Consider the following 19,036-nt stretch of genomic DNA (forward strand, 5'->3'; position numbering starts at 1 on the left):
AGCAGAATGTCCACTTACTTCAGACTTTTTTTGACATACAATACTACGACTTTGACACTTTTTTGCTGCTTTTAAACCAAAACCTGTGTGCCACACAGAAGCGCAGTACTAGTTGTTTTTTTTAAAGAAAGGCTTGTTGATATTCCTAGTCTGAAATATTGTGTTTGCGCTGTATACTACGAGAGGATCCGAAGGACTCAGCGAATACACAATTTCTTCAATCTGGAAATGTGTTTATTCTGCTACTGCGATAGTGAAGCACTGCAAGCATTCGCAGCAGGACCTACACATCAGCGCCCCTCCCATTCCCAGGCAAGATTCTTACACTCATTTCCAGCATTGAACTTAATTTAGCACCTAACCAAGTTAAAAGGCAAGCAAGCCAATAAAGTTTCTTATTAACAAGGAAAAACAATATTTTAAAAGCCAAAACAGTGCACAACGTGAGCATGGTCATGTTTTTCCACAAACCAAAGATTTTTTTTTTTCCCTATTTAAAGATTATACAAATACTTCCATATATATGAAAATGAAAAGACATAAAACCACATTAGGGCTGACGACTTCACTAACAAAAATCTATCAACAGTTAAAGTTCCTCTGAATCTCTGTGCAATGCCCCAAAGGTCTTTTATCGTAAGTGTAGCTGAGCGTTGAGACACAAGACCACGGCATCAAACATCACTTGCATTAAGCGGTTATTTATATTCAAACGTAAAATTTAGCGTGCCGAATCAATGCTCGACGTTGGTTACAACAACATCACAGCCCACCTCTGATGCAACTATACAGATGGATGAAGGCATACTTCAGCATTGATGATGCAACGCTCCTGATTCACAACATAGAGAAGTCACTTTTGATCCTACGAGCTCCCCCCCCCCCCCCCCCCCCACACAACAGAAAAATCTAACAGAAACACAGTTCAGAGGGAGCAGCGGTAGATGCTGAAGCAGCCGCCTGTATTCAAGCACATCGGGTAAAATGGCATTATCTAGTACAGAGAGGACTGAAGCCCAACTTTAAGAAATCTACAACTAAAATAGTACACAAACTGACATTTTGGTTTGTGTAATACAGAGCAGAGTGAGGCTGCAGTTACACCGATACATCTTTAGCTTATAAAGGGAAAAAAAAAAGTTCTATGGGAACACTGGACCTTAGCCAGCACACAGGAGACAGCTCGTACAACATGTTAGTACTTTTTCGTATATTCGACTGATAGTAGAGACGATTAGAAACTGTCATAATCTTTCTTGTCCTTCTTGCCTTCACCCTCAAAGCTGTCTGTCCCATCGCTGTTGTCGCGGCGACGCTTGCGGCTGTTGCGGATGTTGAAGCGAGGGTTCATCTGTGGCAGGGGGTCCATGCCCAAAACTTTATGGATCTGACGGAATGCCAGAAGCCTCAGAGCAAACTGTAGAAATACAGAAAAAACCCATCTCAAAACAAGAAACATTTTTTTTAATGTGAAGCCTGGCATCTCCAGGTGAAAAGCTAGAATCAAGGAACAGGTATTAACGCAGGGACAACAGCTGATGAAGCCACTATCAGCCTACTCTATCATCTTAAATGTACCTGTGGATTCAGTGCAGTCATCATCACATGACAAAACAGTGTAACTTCTCTAATTTAACCGTCTACATGTCTCAATCAGCTCGTTAGTTTATGTATAATTAAAGAGCTTGTACTTGGGCACTGGAGGTGATGTCCTCTCTCTGTTGTTCTCCCATAGTTGTTAGTGTATCCACGGGCCTCTTTTCACAAGGATCTACCAATCCTGGCCCACCTGAAGAAATAAAAAAACAAGAGCATTAAGTGAGGTTTCACTTCATCATGCCAGGAATATACATTTATTTTGTCTAAAAGGATAGTGTAATAAGTATAACAACAAACGATGACTAGGAAAACAAAAAAAAATATCGTACCAGGGAGCAAAATTCCAGAAGAAATACATTCAAAGACACGTCTCAGTGCGTCGCCTGGGCTGAGGGGGGCGGAGGCGCTACTGATAGCCTTCTCAACTAGCAGCTCCATGGCCTGGACAGAGTGAAGATGGATTAGATGCCTAACAAACACACACAATCACTGCTTGTAGTACGTTTTAAGTTACACAGTGCTAAAGCTGCATTCACACCAAATTAACAAAAACACCGATCCTCCCATTCATTTGAATGAGAGTAGTGAGATTAACCTCAGGGAGTGAGGCACAGCGTCACACTGTGATGGCCAATCACTCGACTGGCAATCTAGAACTGTACTAGTCACCCATGAGGGAACAAGATGTAAATCATTCTGGACTCACTTGGAGTTACGAGGCCATTAATGAACCTCCCACACATGCAAATCAATATGAAACACCTGGTTTGGTGCGGATGTAGCCGTGGAGGCACGTTTCTATAAACCTACTCACCCATCCCGGGAAGGAGGACCAGGTGGGAACTCGTTGACAGAGGTCTCGCAGGATCCGGATGATGATCACACAGGACTGAAGCCCATTGGCCCTAGCCTTTTGATGCAATAAAGTTAGGTTTACGGAGTGACATGAGTGACAAGAGATGGACCAAACAATTGAATGAGTTCTGTCACAGAGGTCCAAACACTACTGTGCATAATGGAAGCTTGAGTATGGTTTGAGTTGTGTATGAGCCATAAAAGCTTGCAATCAGCTGCCATTCCCAGTAGTCTTGTACCTCACAGTTAGTCAGGGAGTTCAAAGTTTGCAAGATGCACAAGAAGTGAGAACTTGTCATCTTCTAAACCCTGACCCCAGGTTTTATCCAGGTATCTCACAAACCGGTACTTAAAAGTACAAGAGTCCACCTGAAGGGAGAGTATAGGGACTGAAAGAGCAGAGGAAATCTGCTTTGTTTGCCTGTGCTTGTGCTCAGCTAGCAGAATCACAGGAAACTACTCAGATATTCCTTTTTCTCTCAATCCCTATTCTACAATATATATATATATATATATTTATATATAGAATAAAAACAATACAAACGTTGAACATGAAAGCACTCCTTGATGGCACAACTTTGTGCAAGTTATTGTGCAGCCTTATGGAATCACATGGAACTATAATACAGTACTTGGAAAATTGAAAAGGGAATACAAGGATGCCAATTCTTTATTATTCTAGGATTTTTTTTTCTTCATATGGAGAGTTTCAAATGAACTTAAGATTCATAATCAATACATATGGACATTAACCAGATCTTTGATGTAATGTGGCATCCTTGAATATATTTTTTTACTTCAAATAGTAAAAGTTTTTCTCATTACTATAAAATGAAAACCAAATGTGTAAAACACGAATAAATGAATAAACAAATAAATAATGCATCTCATAAGGCTACAATAAGAAAGTAAAATGATGTTCCGAACCTGGAACCACTTAGCGTGGCGCAGAGCAGCCAGAGCGTCAAGGCATTTTTGCCTGTCCAAGACGTCCGCTGGGTCTTTCACCATACCCGAGGTTACATCTAAAAATGGATTTGAAGTGTCAAAAAATTTTGGTGATTAGGAATGGGTGTTTGACCAGGTCAGCGAGGCTGGCAAAGAACAAACACATTGCCACACATACCAATGTCGGTTTCTAGGACAACCTACAATGGGTTGCTATTGTTGCCGTTTTATAAAAGGATGTCACCGACGCTAAAATCGGATTACATGGACAAATTAAGTGGATGGATGCAGGTTGACAGTGTAGGTATAGATTAGCTGACTCAACATTAACGACAGATAGACTGATGTGTTGACCAAGTCTAGCTAAGTTACACGAGTTCAGGCTCACAAATGTTTCGAAGCCGATTCCATTTTATCAGGCAATCTTAAACCTTGGTAAGTACCATGGTCACTTTTCTTTTTTAGTAGATATTCGTTGCTCCGGCCCTGGGACAGACTACACAATATAAACTTGGTGCAGAAATAAGAACGGGCAAATGGCTAATAGGCAGCGACCTGATAAAAAAGTGGCTTGGCAATAGTAGGTGTGGCAAAGGTTTTGGGATGTGAGGAAACCTTGGTCAAAAATCCTTCCGAAGCTGTTGGGCCCTACTAAAACTCTGATGGGAGACAATTCACTGGAAGATTTGTTGTTGTTTTTCTGAGAATCAGGGGGTCTTTGTGCTTGACTTGTAAATATTACTATGAATATAAGAAGGAGGAAGCAATGGGTGCTGAAGAAGAGAAAAAAAAAAACATGAAAACTACCAGCAAAAAAAGGGGTTAGGATATCACTGCATGCATACCTAACATCAGTAGTTTGGAATAAGACCCCAACAATTATTGTATACCAAAGGCTGTACTCAGGTCCAACCAAGATTCCTCTGTCATAGCCTTCTGTAACTGAACTGTTAACAATACTCCCCTAAGAATCATTTGAGATAATTGGTTCGTACTTGATCTTCATCTTTCCACTGTCAATTAATTCAAAACAGAAAATTATTTGTCCTAATCTTTCCATTGCCAGCAAAATCAAAATGATAAAGCTTTACAAAGGCTTTCATTTTTGAGTCCTATTGCGTGTGAAAGGGAAGGTATCAATCAACTCAGGGGAGCACTTCAGAACAGGGGACCTCAGCATGGTGAATCGTTCTTCACCAGTACACAAAAGGAAGATTTGTTTCCTGTGGGAAAATAACATCCAATTTCCTCTGCCAAATCTTGATTTGAGAAAAAGGGTTGCAAAAAAAGTAGTGTTTGCACAGCTAATTCCAAATTGAACTTGAGGAACAGTAGTGCCTCCTGTTGTCTATTGAGACATCTTCTACAGCATTTTTTTTGTGTGTGTCCTCATCTCAAAAGGAAATTTGGAGAAAAGAAACAATAATGCATGTCTCCCATTGATTATAGCAAACGATAAAATGGAAACAGAATCCCCTGGAACACAGGAAACAAAATAGAATCTCATCTGGGATTAACTAGACTTAACACAATGCAAACACCGTTCATGCTTTGTTTTAAAAAAGGATAAAGATAGCATTTGAGAGGTAAGAGCAAAAAGCCTAAGAGCAATACTGCTGGCACTTGCCTCTTTCATCTTGTTTTCATTTTTTAAATTAACTTGGGCTCCCACCGTAGGCCAGTAAACGCAGATTATCCAAATCTAATGTTTCATAAAAAAAAAAAAAAAAAAAAAATCCATGCTAATGGTTTAGTTGTTGAAACAAAGGTGGTAATAAAAATGAAATGTGTGCGGGCCAGAGACTGTGCACAACAAACCCTGAAGGAAAGAGACCCCATCTAAAAGATAGCAAGTATGATGAGCTTGTGCCTCCTTGGTTGTCCTGTCATTCATTTCTGAAATCTAAATTAATCATACAAGAAGAGCACATTGCCAGGATGATCGGATTAAAAAAAGTGTTTGTCGAGTGCCAGCAGGACAGCGCTCTTCAGGGTGTCAACAAACATATTGAAACTGATTTCATAGAGAGCTAGCAGAAAGACAAGAAAGGAGGTGCAATGGGGAAGGCTGTGATGGGTTTCCCAACCTCCATCCCGGCCAGTTTCCTCTCGGATGATGGGTGACGTCAGTGTGATCGTCACTTGCATCTTTGGCTCGACGCCAGATGTCAGAATGATCGCCGATTCCTGGATAGACCCACTGACCTCATACTTTTCTGGTGTAACCACCTGGAAGAAATGGCGTAGATGCAAATGCGATAACATTATTTCGGTTGTCATTTCTCAAAATAACAGGTTGAACCAGGTTCAACTGGATAAAAACATCGAACCTAATGCATCGGTCTTTACTGCTAGCTAAAGACATAATCCCTGTTATTTATTTCCTTTCCAATTAACGCCTGGGGAGCATCAATTAGAATTAGACAATGTGACAATATCACAGCAATTAACACATTCAATCTGTTCTACTCCACCGAGCTTTCCTCAGAGTTTATAATAAGTATTGGTAAAGATAGTACTGTTAGTTGTTTGGGGAGGTGCTCCACAATGCGGGTGAGGAGGGTCTTGGTGGGTTTCTCAGAGCAAAGCAGGACCAGGTTGACGTTCTTGTCCCCACGGAGCAGCAAGCCTTTGGCCAGGACTCCGACCCGCATCACTCCCTTCAAGGCTCTAGACACACAAGGAAAATGAAAATATTCAGAGGCAAAACTGTGTTCAAATTAACAATGTATACCACAACTTGAGAGAAGAAAAATAATTGCACTTAATCGTTTCAGAGTACAGCTTTTGCTTGAGGTCAAGAAAATGTATCGATGCAATGGAAGGCTAAATATTCAACCAACGTAATTGCATTTCAGTGGACAATCTGAAATGTGAGGATGTCACACCTGTCCTTCGATGGTTCCTTCTCCTCTTTGTCCTCTTCCTTGGCCTTGTCCTTCTCTTTGTCCTTGTCTTTGTCTTTGTCCTTGTCCTCGTCTTTGTCCTTGTCCTTGTCCTTGTCCTGGTCTGTAATGATGTCCGAAACCAGTTTGAGAGCACGTTCTGTGATCGACACAATCTTCTGAATAGACTGGAGCTCATCCTCTGAGGGGTAGATGGCTGCATGCTTGGTCATGACATAGCGGTCATCCGAAGAATCGGGCCGACGTGGGGGCTGAAAAAAAAAAGATTAAAAAGTGAGGCTTCTTCAAAATGCATATCATTTCCATTTGGTACTCACTGTGTGCAGCGCAACATTAGTGAATGAGTGAAAAAGAGAGAAATAAAATGTCCAGGCGCAAGAAGAAAATAATGAAAGAACATCTGTTGATCTCCCAAAAAGCTCCTGTCAGCATTAACAAAAAAATAAGAAAAATGACAATACCCCCCCCTTTTGTGTTTGTGTGTAAATGGGTTAAACAAAGCAAACTATTGGGACAACAATGCAGTGTTTTGATGTCAACAACCAGGTAGTAAAGCATGGCCCCCTGATGACATTACAGACTAATTTCACTGCCAGTGAAATACTAGCAATATACTGACCACACCACACTGTATAAACACAATATAATATCATATCATATCTATCTATCTATCCACATGCACGCACGCACACACACACGCCTTACCACAGGTCCCTGTGGCTGCAGGCCAGGCATACCAGGCCGCACTCCCAGTAGACCGGGGGGGCCCGGAGGCCCCTGTGGATACCCTCCATCTTGCATACGTCGCCTGTCATCCCAGTGGTGCTCCTCCTCCATACGTCTCCAGTACATGTCTTCTTCATAACGCCTGAAAATATAAAACCACAGCTCGATAAATTTGTTGTTCGAGTACAACAGGGACTTCGCTGGAATAATAGTTTGCCTCCGTCACATGCAGGCAGAAAAAGCATTTCTTAATATTTTTACTGCACGGACGCTAACATAGACAACATGGACAACAACACCTGTAATTTATTATCAATGTTGAATTTACTATTGGTTGTCAAATGGATGATTTTTTTCCCCCCTGGAACAATATCACGTGGTAGGGCATGAATTAGGAGGATTGTTGAGACAATCGAGAAGCAAACGAGGGTAGATATAGACTGAGGCAGTAGTTTTTTCAACAGCCCAAGATGCCGTGAATTCATCTTTACTTCCTCAACACCACCAACAAGAAATGAACACAACCATACCGCATCTCCATTCTCCAGCGCTCCTCCTCCTCTCTTCTCCTCCAGTACTCCTCTTTCTGCATCTGCTTCCTCATCTTCTCTTCCTGAATCTTTCGGGCTCGGATGCTGGGTTTGACCTCCACCTGCAGATCCGGGTTCACCTTTTTCTACAAAATGAAAAAACATGTAAATAGTCATTTTCATGGGTGTTAGTAGAATACGGAAATAAAGATACTCCATTCAGATAAAGAGTGGAATTGCTGCCAGATTTCACAAGTGATGGTTTTAACACATGACAGGCTCCAATATTAATCTCATCATATTTTCTCATGAGAACCATTGAAGAAACAGGACAATTATGTTATGAAGATGAATCACTTTCCCAAAATGTGCAAATATGACTGAATGTGCATAATTCTCATTAGTTAATTCCCTGCTGTTAGACACCTGATTAATATACCAGCGTGTAAGATGCATATGTTACCAACCTTGTATTGGAGGCGATGCCTACGACCCTTTAGATGCATTTCCTTCGCGTTCGGATCGTTGAAACTACATTCACACAGTTTGCAATGGAAGCGGATGACTTTGCCTTCATCGTTTCGAACCTAGAAAAAAGTTTCACATTTATACACAAGATTTAAATTGATTTGTTTTTGCTCTGTTAAGTGGAGGTTAGCACAAGCCCATGCACTGGTCTATCAAAACCTACTTCTTCAACATAGTCATGACCAACAGGCTGGACGTCACTCTGCAGTGCAGCCAAGGCTGATGTGGACAGAGAATCTGAAACATCAGTCTTGGGGTCATGAGTTCCTGAAGAGGGTGTCACAGGCTTAGAAGTTTCCACTTTGGCGTCGTCCATCTTTGCAGTGGACTGTAATTTATTTCCACCTGCATTTGAGAAATTGTTGTGTTGTTTAATCACAGACTGTTAACAGTGTTACTACTAAAGCTTTGTGAGGTAGCTCTGCGAGGAGGAACTCTGAGACCGTTCCCTCGGTGGTCATCGTACCACGGTTGAGTCAGAAGCTAGCAACCGACTGTGGTAATAGCAAGAACATTACATAAACAGCAAGGTGCTGACGGAGCCAAACGTGTTAGAAATAACCTCTGTATGAGCGCAGAACTGCAGAAATGAGCTAGCCAGCACGGCACACACACTGGGACTCACGCGCTTTAAAACATGCACATGCGGCCAGACCGGCTACATAAACAAAGCAAAGAGAAGCTCTGATCAAAACACACACAAAAGGGACTTCATGCTTGACTCAGAACCCCATTGTGCCTCTATGCGTGACAAATAGTCATCTTATATTATTAATCTGAATTTAAAATGTAGCACTTTTAAGTACATCTGTTTCTAAATGTTCCTGAACAATAACAAAGCAGGAATATACACTTCTTAAAAATGATTGGTTAAAATATTTAAAAAATGTAATTAAAAATGTTTAGATAGACAATAATGACCAAAGCGCTGCACCCTCAATTTGTTGCTTACTAACCAATAAAGTTGATCTTGGGGGTGTTGCTGACTTTCTTCCCAACCAAGGTGGAATTGGCAGCAGAGAGGTTGTTGGTTAGTGGGTTCTTCACACCTGCCATACCACTGCTGGCCATGCTGACGGGTTTCAGGTATGGGGGGCTGGAGCTGGTGGTAGAGGAGGACGAGGCAGCTACACACAGCGAGCTGCTGCTGCTGGAACTGCTCTGGGTAGCCGTGGTGGTCTTGCTGGGAGCAGCTGTGGTGGATGACGATGTCTGAGTGACCATACTGGGCTCAGTGGAGGGAATGGGCTTCCCGAGTTTGGTATGAAGCTTCACAACCTGGGGAAGAGAAGGAGGAGTTTCCTTTTAACACACTGACAACAGAGTGGACTACAGATTCCTAACAATTTAATTTATGGACGACTCAAAAGGGTTTTTAATGTTTTGTTCATTACTTTCAGCTGCAATATTCAACTTTTTAACGATTGAAAGATTTGGAATTTGGAACATTTACACACAATTATCTATTTTTTTCTTCAATCCCCTATCCAAACAAAGTTAGCCTATTCAGGCTAGATAGGTATCCATACCTTCTGGTGTTTGGCTCCACGGATATGAGCAGCGTAGGCATCAGCGCCAGTGCAGGAAACGTCACAAAGTTCACAGCGGAGCTGGTTTTGAGCATTGCGGGCCAACGCCCCTCCACCACTACCACTGCTGGTGCTGCTCTGAGAAACCTTCAGTGCAGCTTCCTTCTTCTTGTGCTTCTGGCCTTCTAGATGCTCCTTGTAAGTCTAATGCAGTCAATGTTTGAAGAAAGACAGAGCTATTAGTCACACCGTTTTAGACAACAACCCTTGAAAAAAACAATGAATCTACATTTTAAAATACAGTTAATATTATAAGACTCCAAGTTTTAATGTAATATTGTTTTTACCTGCGGGCCGGCACAGCTGATCTTGCAGACATCACAGTAGTGGATCTGAGGGGGTTTGGGCGGCTGTTTGGGTCGAAGCTGCTTACTCTGAAAGGGGGGTTTCTTGGTGAAAGTGTTGCCCGTCCATGCTGCTGTTGCTGCTACAGCTGCCACCGCCTGCTTCTGTTGCTGCTGCTGTTGCTGGTAGTAGCTGGAGGCTGCAGAGTAAACTGCTGCCTCGTAGCCCGAGTATGAGGTTCCTAGAAAAGGATAAAACAAGGCCCTCTTTAAACCTATTCACCGTCCGTTTATAGTCTTTTCAACAAGCTCCATTGAAAAAAGCAGAGTCTGATGGGACGAGGCGGATGGGAATGTCGGCATTTGCTGGAATTTTGTCATAAACCACAGTACTGGAAAACGATGTCTGGGAGATCACCAGTTTCACATTTCATTCTGTGGGGAACAATGACTGAACATTACAACATTATGTGTACACTGTGTACTTTTAGGGCTAATTAATACATCTATGCATGCTACGGTGCTAAACTGAGATGATGTCCACGATGGTAAATATTATAGCTACTTAGAATGTTAGCACGGTGATGTTTGCATTTAGCTCAAAGCTCCACTGTGCCAAGACTCTACAGGCTGCAGACTCTAATTCTTTGTAAGCCGTTACTGGTAATGCCTTGTGGAAAAATTCAATACTAATTTCAACATCTTGAGTATACTATAGAGCATTGAACGCTTACCAGAGTAGGTTACAGCATTTGTGCTGTAGGTTGGGCTTTGGGAGTAGGAGGGAACCACAGAAGCAGCAGCAGCCACCGGCTGGACAGTGGACGTCACTGGGTAGATGGAGAAGGTGGAGGAGGCTGGACTGGGAGCAGCTGGCTTTATCACAGTCACCTGTCGACTCTGCTGGCTCTGGGTGTAGGATGTTACCCCCTGGCTATATCCTGGTTTGGGAGCTAGAAAACACAACAGAGGATACCCTCAATTTCATTTTCATCAAATGTACAGCAAAATGTTGAATGAGTACTGTTGGAATAACTATTTCTAACCATGTGCACGTCTTGGCACATGGAGAGCATAAATCATAGTTTATGAGTTGATTAAGGTTTTGTAATCATCTGTGTATTTAGAATACCTGTCTGGTAGTAGGAGTCTGCAACACTGGGTTGTGGCTGTGCAGCAGCCACCGCTGCCGTTGCAGTAGCCTGTTGGTAGTACTGCTTACTGTCATAGGTTACAGCAGGAGCTGTGGACCGGACATAGGAGTAGGAGTCCTGCAAAACAAAACAGGGCCAGGGTTGGCGGTTCAATTCCAAGAGCAATTTCGGGTGTTCATTGTCATATGGACAGCGAACCCTTAATATACCATTCAAAGCTAGTGAATAAAAAATGCAAATCCAGCGTGATTATAATGTTTTTTTGGTCATTTTATTTCTGTCTAGCAGCATTGAAAGTAAAAAAAATGTGGTGTACCTGGTAGTTTTGTGAGGTGACTGGTGGTGGTGGTGGAGGGACTTCCGGCTGGCGCTGAGGGTAACCATAGTCAGTGGCAGCGTGGGTTGGTTGGTATCCCCCATACGCTGCAGCAGTAGCAGCTGCTACCGAGACTGGCGCAGGCCTAGCTACAGCAACCGTGCCTGCAGTGGGAGCATAGGCCGCCGCCACAGTGTGTGCTGCCACAGGTGCTTGATGAACCGTGTAGCTGGCCACCGTGGTGGGATGCGTGTATGCTACCCCGGCAGTTGGCTGCTGACTGGTAGGGCAACAAGAAAGGAATGTCAGAGGTTAGCTGGCCATCACGGTCCCAATTGTAGCAGTGATTTTTAAAATGGTAGTTTAGTGATGGAATTCAAAGACATCTTCGTTCTCTTGGTGGCGTTGTGTAAGGTTGACAAGGACAGTTTTGACAGGTTACACAAAACAGTCTTGGTTAAATGATGTCTATTTAACCATTTGAGCTGTTCAAACAGCGGCGATCTCAGGGGTGGAGAGCCACATGGAACCCAGTGACACAGCAGGACACACAAACACAAAAGGCTCTGGGTACACTACGAGCTCCGTGGTGCCGGCCGATGGGAGTGCCCTTTCACACACACACACTCTGTGTCGGTGCCAAAAAAGCCAGTAGCTGACATACATTGTTATGTGGAGGCTAAACTGTCCTACTGTCAAAGCAGGAAGTTCAGTGCAGAGTGGAGAGCTCAATGTAATGCCTGAAAAGAAGGGGGCTGAAAGGCATGGCACAGGAAAAGCTGAAAGATATCAGACAGCCGAACACAGGTTCAATAGTTCAGACTTCTGTGATTTTTGAAAAAACAAAAAACAAACAAAAGAGCAGAAGGGGATCAGTGGGTGACATCATAGGTCATGGAATACAATCAGAACGCAGAAAAGGACAAAAATATGACTAAAACGGATCATTTTAACAGGTAGCAAGTCTTTGAACCATTACACTTGTATCCAGCCTTTTTAAATCTTTATGTCTTTAAATTAAGTCTGCAACTGAAAGTAGGCGCTGGAACTTCAAAATGATTAAATGGATTCTCCTGTTCAGTTCCATTATAAAAACACAAACACGTGTACTGGTGGTATAGTGGTGATGGGCTCAACACAGCACCTGCTAATATGGCGGTGATGCAGTTATTCCTGCAGCCCAATGTGGATGTTAGAAAATGAAGTGTTTTTTACACCACAATTTGCTTTAGATGGTAACAACCAAGTGCAACAATGTAACTGTCTTCAAGGGGAAACTCTAAAAGTGTCTAAATTGCTACTACTAAAACATGTATAAACACCTTTTCCTTCACAAATGGTCAGATAACACATTGTCCAAACTAGTCCTTTTTTCATTTTAAACCATTACCTCACCCTAACTGCCAGGAAGCCTTTATCAGAACTGCTGGTCGGCTGGTCAAACGTCACAACATTCTCACCATTATTGTGGTCGATATGAATCACTTCTTTTGCACAGTAATATAAACTGATCTTTATGCTTAGATGGAGAGTTGTTCCCCCATCAGAAGATAGACAGTGGGCTCCATCGGTTATCTAGCAATATAAGGCCAGTGTTGATACCTACAATAACACTGTCACAGAAGATCCAGCCTCAGGGGTCAAACAAATTTCACGTGGCTCACATTTTGACACATTATCCAGCAACACACTTGTCATTATGCACATTCCTGAATTACTTTGAAATATCAAACTACGGCAGTTTACATGAGTTGTCAATTCCTCAAAATATATACAATAAAACGAGACCGCTATGTTGTGTTATTTTTTTATTTGCGTCATGAATGCGCTACTAAAACTGCACTTCTTGCGTTATATTTTATATTCGCAAAAAAAAAAAACGGCCCTTGCGTTTTTATAACGCGATGCAACGTTCAGTGTGAGATCCCGTTTGCGTCTAACTGCAGCAGCGATAACCGCCCCCTCCCCCAGCTCGAACAATGGTAGCTGTGGGAGCCACACAGGCTGTACGTACCTGCACAACTCGCTAACTTTTCAGCTAATAAACATAATGCGGCATGTTTTCACCGACAGACCAGTGATTCGGGGTTCCCCTACCTGTACTGGGCGGCAGCGCCATGGGTAAATCCAAAGTAATTGCCGGTAGCCATTTTGGCATCTTCACCAAGCCGGCTGGGCACTGCAGAGGAGAGACATAGAGGATGAGGCTAAGCTAACAGTTAGCATCAGACTCAACTGAGCCATCCAAGGACTCTCCATTAACGTCACTATCTTAACATTGCTATGTTCGTACAGTTACTTAAATATGTCTAGTTTGTAAACTGATATTGATATTTTGAACGATACTCACCATAGGTGAAGGACACTACTGGACATATGGGAATCATTGGTTTTGTGTATTCTATCGACGGCCGCGTTAGTAGACCAACGTATTTATATTACATGTCGTACCCGGAAATGTCGTTTTGGAGCCTGCGCAGAAGAGAGGAGGGGTAATCGACCGCATATTGCTCGCGGGAGCGCGCGCAGTTTCTGCTTCAGCGGCGCGTGCATGCAGTTCTCGGCATCACGCCTGTCCGATTAAATTATACAAATGAAATATATAAATATCACAGAAATAGAAACTGAATTAATAGTTACTTTGAAATATAAGTACATTTACAGATTATAAACATACAAATCAAAATCAAGAAAATGTCCACAAGGTTTCTCAAGAGATAAGGGTTTTTTTTGTTGCTTTTTTTTGGAGACTGTACGGACTAGACACAAACATAAAAAGTTTGAAGATTAACTGAATAAATGATCAAGGAGAGAATAAATTGGTCTTCTACATAATGTCTGTGATCCGGTGTGCTACTTATTAAAAACTGTAAAAGAAGGAAGCCCACACACAGCACGTGTGTACAGATAATAGTGTCATTTTTGATGACGGTGGATTTAAAGCTTATTTTCTGCAATAATCCAAAATCCAATGGTAAAATATCATTGTCTTTTTGTCAAGGGAACCATTGTAGTTTAAAAAAAATAAATTATGGAGGCATTGGAGGGGGTGATAGTCCAAGGGGTTAGGGGCTATTCTCTCTCGCACAAAAACACACCTAAGGATAAATATGAACTCAGTATGTTTTTTTCGACTATGGACAAAACAATACACCATTGAGCCCATTACATACACATTTTATTTAAAAATAGCATAACAGTTAACAGAATATTCTCAGCACAGTTCTTTGCCATTCAACAGGCTCAATTTACTCAAAAACTACTTTCAACCATGATGGATATGATGCAGTTTGATCGCACTTGGATCAAACTCTGTATTTAAGAATTTTATAAAATACAGTCCAATGTACATTTTGACAACAGCTTGGCTTCATTAGTTCCTATTGCACGCTGAGGAACCTCCTCTTCTTGGCTGTGTGTGTATACGCATGGTGACGCCACTCCACATCGGCGGTGTTCTCATTCTCCAGGGTGCCGAGTTTGATCATATACACTGAACAAAAGAAACAGGTGTCAATGTTTCACACATCCCAGGAGTGCCACAGAACAGAGACATTTGACAGAAAGCTTTATGGTAAAATGCCCTAAGATTACTGAGAATAGAAATGCACAGTTTTTGAGATAAAGCTAATGAGTTAATTGATAATTTTCATAACCTGCTACACATACATTTCACACGGCATATTCAGCAGGATGTTCGTCTCTCACTATATAAAAATGTAGGCGATTAGATTTACGGCCTTTGAATTATGCTGAAAAAGGGTGCCCTGAGCCAGGAGCCAGACAGTTACCATCACCATGACGACCTCCCCTGCATGTTTTCACACTATTACATCTATAAGTCGTCTCTACTCATTCATACTTTCAACTATAAACTCAAACCGTAAAATTTTCCATATTTTTCATACATTATGGGCATCATTTGGCTTTAAAATCCCATCCATACATTTTGAAAACATCAGTGAATTAGCAGTAGGGTCAAAGTCGGGTTAATTGTTCCAGCATGTTGCATCGTCATAAGTTATGACGCTTCCGCCCTGCTTCCAGTCTTAGTGCTAAGCTAGGCTAACAGCTCCTGGACGAACATAGAAGGTGAAAAACATCTTCATCCAACCACACTTACATTTCATTTCAAACCTGGGTCCGACCTCCGTCAGCTCAATGTTTTTGTGGTCCGTTTTTTTGTAGGTGTGATGCCTATAACAAAACAGACAAATTACTCTTGGCTCAACTGAAATTAAGCAAAGTCTTTATAGCATTTACACAGAGAAAGTCCTTTCACACGCACCTGAAAGAGATGTAGTCTTCCTGGTTGGAGAATGTGACGACGCGCCTACTGTCCTCCTTCGGCACGGGGAAAAGATACTTGAGGATATTTGAAACCTGCGTGAGCAGAGTTAATACGTTAAACGAGCAGTGACAGAGAACATCACTGGCGTGTGTGAAACGCTTAATGCAACACGCGCTCACCCTCGTGCCGAGTCGCGAGGTGAAGTTGTGAAAAATGAGATGGGGGTAGGCCTCAGACATGGTGCCGATGTCCGGGACGTCGTGCCTCATCACCACGTTGTACAGTGTGAAGTACGCCGTGGGTCCGAATGGCAGGTGGCACACCACCAGGCCATCTGGAAACATATACAGGCATAGAAAAGTAAATCAGATACTCCTCTACTTTTAGGCACATGGCGAACATCAAGTATGAAATATGAAAAGACAGGCTTACCTGGCTGCCCTCTGGTTTCATGAATGATGACGAGGTCTGTCACGTTGTTGGCTTTGCAGGCTCTCACCAGTGCGTTGATCTCGTGGTTTCCTCTGTTCATGCGCTGGGCTCCAGGGAACATGAGCTTCACCTCCTGCAATCATGTTCATACATCACGTTATTAACTGCTCTCTCTCTGTTGCTACTCCACTTTTAGGTTGACACTTAACGGTCCATCTGCTGCCCCTCCTAACTAGAGAAACCGGCCCGACCTTGGAAAACATTTTGAGTCTGGAGCTGGGGTCTCTGGATGTGGTGACCATGACTTTAGGATCTTCAACTCCGGCCCATTTATACTCATCGTCCATGTGTGAGCTGACACCTGCGCAGACAGGACCACATGAATCAATATAAATGAATACATGAACACTGATGCGTCTGCACAATCAGCTAGGATAATGTTGATAATATTAAGGAAACAATAACACTAACCTTCGGCCCCTTCATCGTCATACTCCAGGAGATTCTGTAGCTCTAGAGCTTCTTTGCGTACCTCCGTTGGAAGTAGACGATTTTCTGCATTGGAGGGAAATAAACAAAAAACAGGATTTGTGGTGGTAAGATCATTTACACAGCTGGCCACTAAATGATGAAACTTAATGGTCATGCCGTCCTACCATCAAGTGCCCCCTTGAGCTTCTGTTTCTTATCCTCGATAGTCCGGAGCCTGTCTTCTTGGGCCTTCCTGTACAGGTACTCTCGTCTCAGTCTCTGCTCTCGTCGAAGCTGTGACGTCATTACAACAAATCAGCACAAGCAAAGAGATGCAGCCTCCTACATTGATGTGAACTGTACCCACTGTGTCTCTGTCAACGAAACCTTGGTTCATTTATTTTGGTCTTGCCCACACACCAGACAACTTTGGAGCAGACTGGCAGGCTTTATCAGTGATCATATTTACCCCCAGTTTAATTTATGCTGGAAAAATGTTTTGTTTGGCTACACTGAATATGATAGAAACCTAAATTCTCAGTTTTATATGATTAATTTGCTAATTATTTTATCCAAATTTTACATACATAAGTAAATTCTGACTGATTCTGCTAAGAAGCCAAACTTTCTGGAACGGTCTGCATATGTTGGTCAATATATCTCCTCCCTCTGTGATTGTGAGAATAAAAAAGCTGTTAAAACGTATGATCTTTGTAAGCTTTACAAATTATTTATTTAAATGTGTTTTTATTTTTTTAATTTCTTGCTGTCAACCCCTGGTGTTTTTATGATGGTTTGGTTGTGTATTAATGTTGTATACACTTATCTCATCTAACTGTATTCAATCCTGTGTATACTCTTGTTGTCAATAAAGTTGTTAAAAAAAAAGAGAGATGCAGCCTCCCAATGCACTGATGTCATTTATTATGGGAATGTGAGCTTGGTTCAGAAACAGGCTAGGAACATTAAAAACTATATTTTGACAGCTGTGTTCATTGGAGATTTTTAAGAAATGGCATTAGATGGTGGTTGATATTTGAGGAACAATCTTGATGACTCACGTTTTACGAGATTATAAGAATTAGCCCACGTTATTAAAACATATTTTTAGATGCAGTTATGGGCCTCTTCATCGTGTCTTCAAGGAGAAATATATCTATCTAATTTACTTACTTTACCGCTAAATTAACCATAATCGATTTGAACTGTAACAGCCTCATTAATTTGTGGACGGGACTGCGTTGTTTACATTGAATGAGGCTATCACGCCGTTTTACAGTCTATTTACGGTCAGTAACGTTACATCAATCGTTAGCTCGCGTGCTAATTAAACAGTTAAGAACAAGCGATTACAAATACTTAATGTTCATACACCGTTTAGATAATTTTTAAACTTACCATGGTGTTTCTATAGCTGGTAGCTAGCTAGCGGGCAGGAAGCACGACTCACATGGACCCGTGAGGACATGCGCAGAAGAGCGGCGCGTTCATTGGCTGACAGGAGCCAGCAGTCGGGATTGACCGGGAGATTTTCAAAATAAAAGCACGACTTTCAAGAAAAAAATCAACATTGCTGAGAGTGCTGAGCAATACAGGCTTCATAGCTTCAACCAAACAGCACTCTTAATCAAGTTTTCAGATACATATATTTTCTCACAGATTATGGTTGCAGTTTGAAACAAACCCACACACTACTGCTAAACAACTGGTTGCATCTAATGACTTATGCAATTAGCACATGCTAATGATGAAACTAATGATCTATGGCCGTCTTCCACCAAAGAAATTATTCGTTGAATAACTGATTAGTTGATTTAATCAACAAATCTGTGGATCTCAACAACATATCAAGCACCACTTCAATCTTGTATTTACATGCTGGATTCTGCTGCCTGTTGTGAACATATTCACCAACGTTTACTCCAGAAGCAAGTCATTCTGCCAGTCCACCAAGAAACACAAACATTTACATCTGATTTTAGGCAAAAACAGGCAACATGTTTCTCTCCTTAGCAAGATTTTAGATATTAAAAAGGAGGAGGATAAAATACAGGCTTTGAAGTGCTAAACTGACACGATTTATCTTTAATGCAGATTTTGGTAAATATGACAATAAATATGACAATTCATTTACATAAGGAGGACATTAACTAAGACTGACCATTTCTTTTTTTTAAAAACAACATTTTAGAATTCCAACAAAATGGTGGCTAGAGTGCAACTGGCCCAACATCCTTGTCTTTTCCTTCTGTAGAAGGCAGAGTAGCCTCATGATGACACCATGAAAAGACACAAGAAATATGCTTTATGAAGAAATAAGTTTGCATTTATTGGACAAACCAAACATAGGCAAACTCACATAGTGTAAAGATGGAACATGTCATGGGGTGAAAAATCAATGAAGGGT

The 19,036-nt window shown here is 41.8% G+C and overlaps 2 protein-coding genes across 5 annotated transcripts in view; both read right to left on the minus strand.

Moving 5' to 3' along the window:
- Window positions 1-210: 210 nt before the first annotated feature.
- On the minus strand, window positions 211-13,916 carry zfr (zinc finger RNA binding protein). 2 transcript variants are annotated; one of them, XM_084024634.1, is made up of 20 exons: window positions 13,786-13,916; window positions 13,533-13,614; window positions 11,436-11,715; window positions 11,098-11,236; window positions 10,700-10,918; window positions 9,969-10,207; window positions 9,622-9,825; window positions 9,049-9,370; window positions 8,256-8,437; window positions 8,032-8,151; window positions 7,565-7,710; window positions 7,014-7,176; window positions 6,291-6,559; window positions 5,922-6,072; window positions 5,490-5,631; window positions 3,382-3,479; window positions 2,414-2,509; window positions 1,929-2,040; window positions 1,692-1,789; window positions 211-1,417 (listed from the first exon to the last, which is right to left on the minus strand). In XM_084024634.1, the coding sequence occupies exons 1-20, from the start codon at window positions 13,820-13,822 to the stop codon at window positions 1,235-1,237; spliced, it is 3,282 nt and encodes a 1,093-aa protein (XP_083880760.1). In that variant the 5' UTR covers window positions 13,823-13,916; the 3' UTR covers window positions 211-1,234. The 2 variants fall into 2 exon arrangements, 1 of the variants encoding a protein (XP_083880760.1); XR_014598172.1 differs by lacking the exons at window positions 211-1,417; window positions 1,692-1,789; window positions 3,382-3,479 and having other exon boundaries at window positions 1,928-2,040.
- Window positions 13,917-14,707: 791 nt separating this feature from the next.
- The window catches only part of imp4 (IMP U3 small nucleolar ribonucleoprotein 4), a 127,623-nt gene continuing 123,294 nt past the window's right edge, over window positions 14,708-19,036 (minus strand). Inside the window, exons 1-9 of one of the 3 annotated variants that reach the window (XM_084024647.1) lie at window positions 18,028-18,125; window positions 16,815-16,923; window positions 16,630-16,713; window positions 16,410-16,519; window positions 16,159-16,291; window positions 15,906-16,060; window positions 15,724-15,818; window positions 15,559-15,632; window positions 14,717-14,928 (exon numbers count right to left, since the gene is read on the minus strand). In XM_084024647.1, coding sequence (XP_083880773.1) covers window positions 14,816-14,928; window positions 15,559-15,632; window positions 15,724-15,818; window positions 15,906-16,060; window positions 16,159-16,291; window positions 16,410-16,519; window positions 16,630-16,713; window positions 16,815-16,923; window positions 18,028-18,030 — 876 coding nt within the window. In that variant the 5' untranslated portion in view covers window positions 18,031-18,125 and the 3' untranslated portion in view covers window positions 14,717-14,815. Of the gene's footprint in view, window positions 14,929-15,558; window positions 15,633-15,723; window positions 16,061-16,158; window positions 16,292-16,409; window positions 16,520-16,629; window positions 16,714-16,814; window positions 16,924-18,027; window positions 18,126-19,036 lie in introns of those variants that run through there. The other 2 variants (XM_084024645.1, XM_084024646.1) reach the window with 2 other exon arrangements.

Source organism: Eutrigla gurnardus (genome assembly GCF_963514095.1).
Source record: "Eutrigla gurnardus genome assembly, chromosome: 13".
Classification (NCBI taxonomy): Eukaryota; Metazoa; Chordata; class Actinopteri; order Perciformes; family Triglidae; genus Eutrigla; species Eutrigla gurnardus.

Excerpts from the sequence above, each read along its gene's own strand:
- zfr (XM_084024634.1), bottom strand. The coding sequence starts at position 13,822 with ATGATTCCCATATGTCCAGTAGTGTCCTTCACCTATG. Across the intron at positions 13,615-13,785 it reads AGTAGTGTCCTTCACCTATG|TGCCCAGCCGGCTTGGTGAA; the intron begins GTGAGTATCGTT and ends TCTCCTCTGCAG. Across the intron at positions 7,177-7,564 it reads CGCTGGAGAATGGAGATGCG|GCGTTATGAAGAAGACATGT; the intron begins GTATGGTTGTGT and ends TTATATTTTCAG.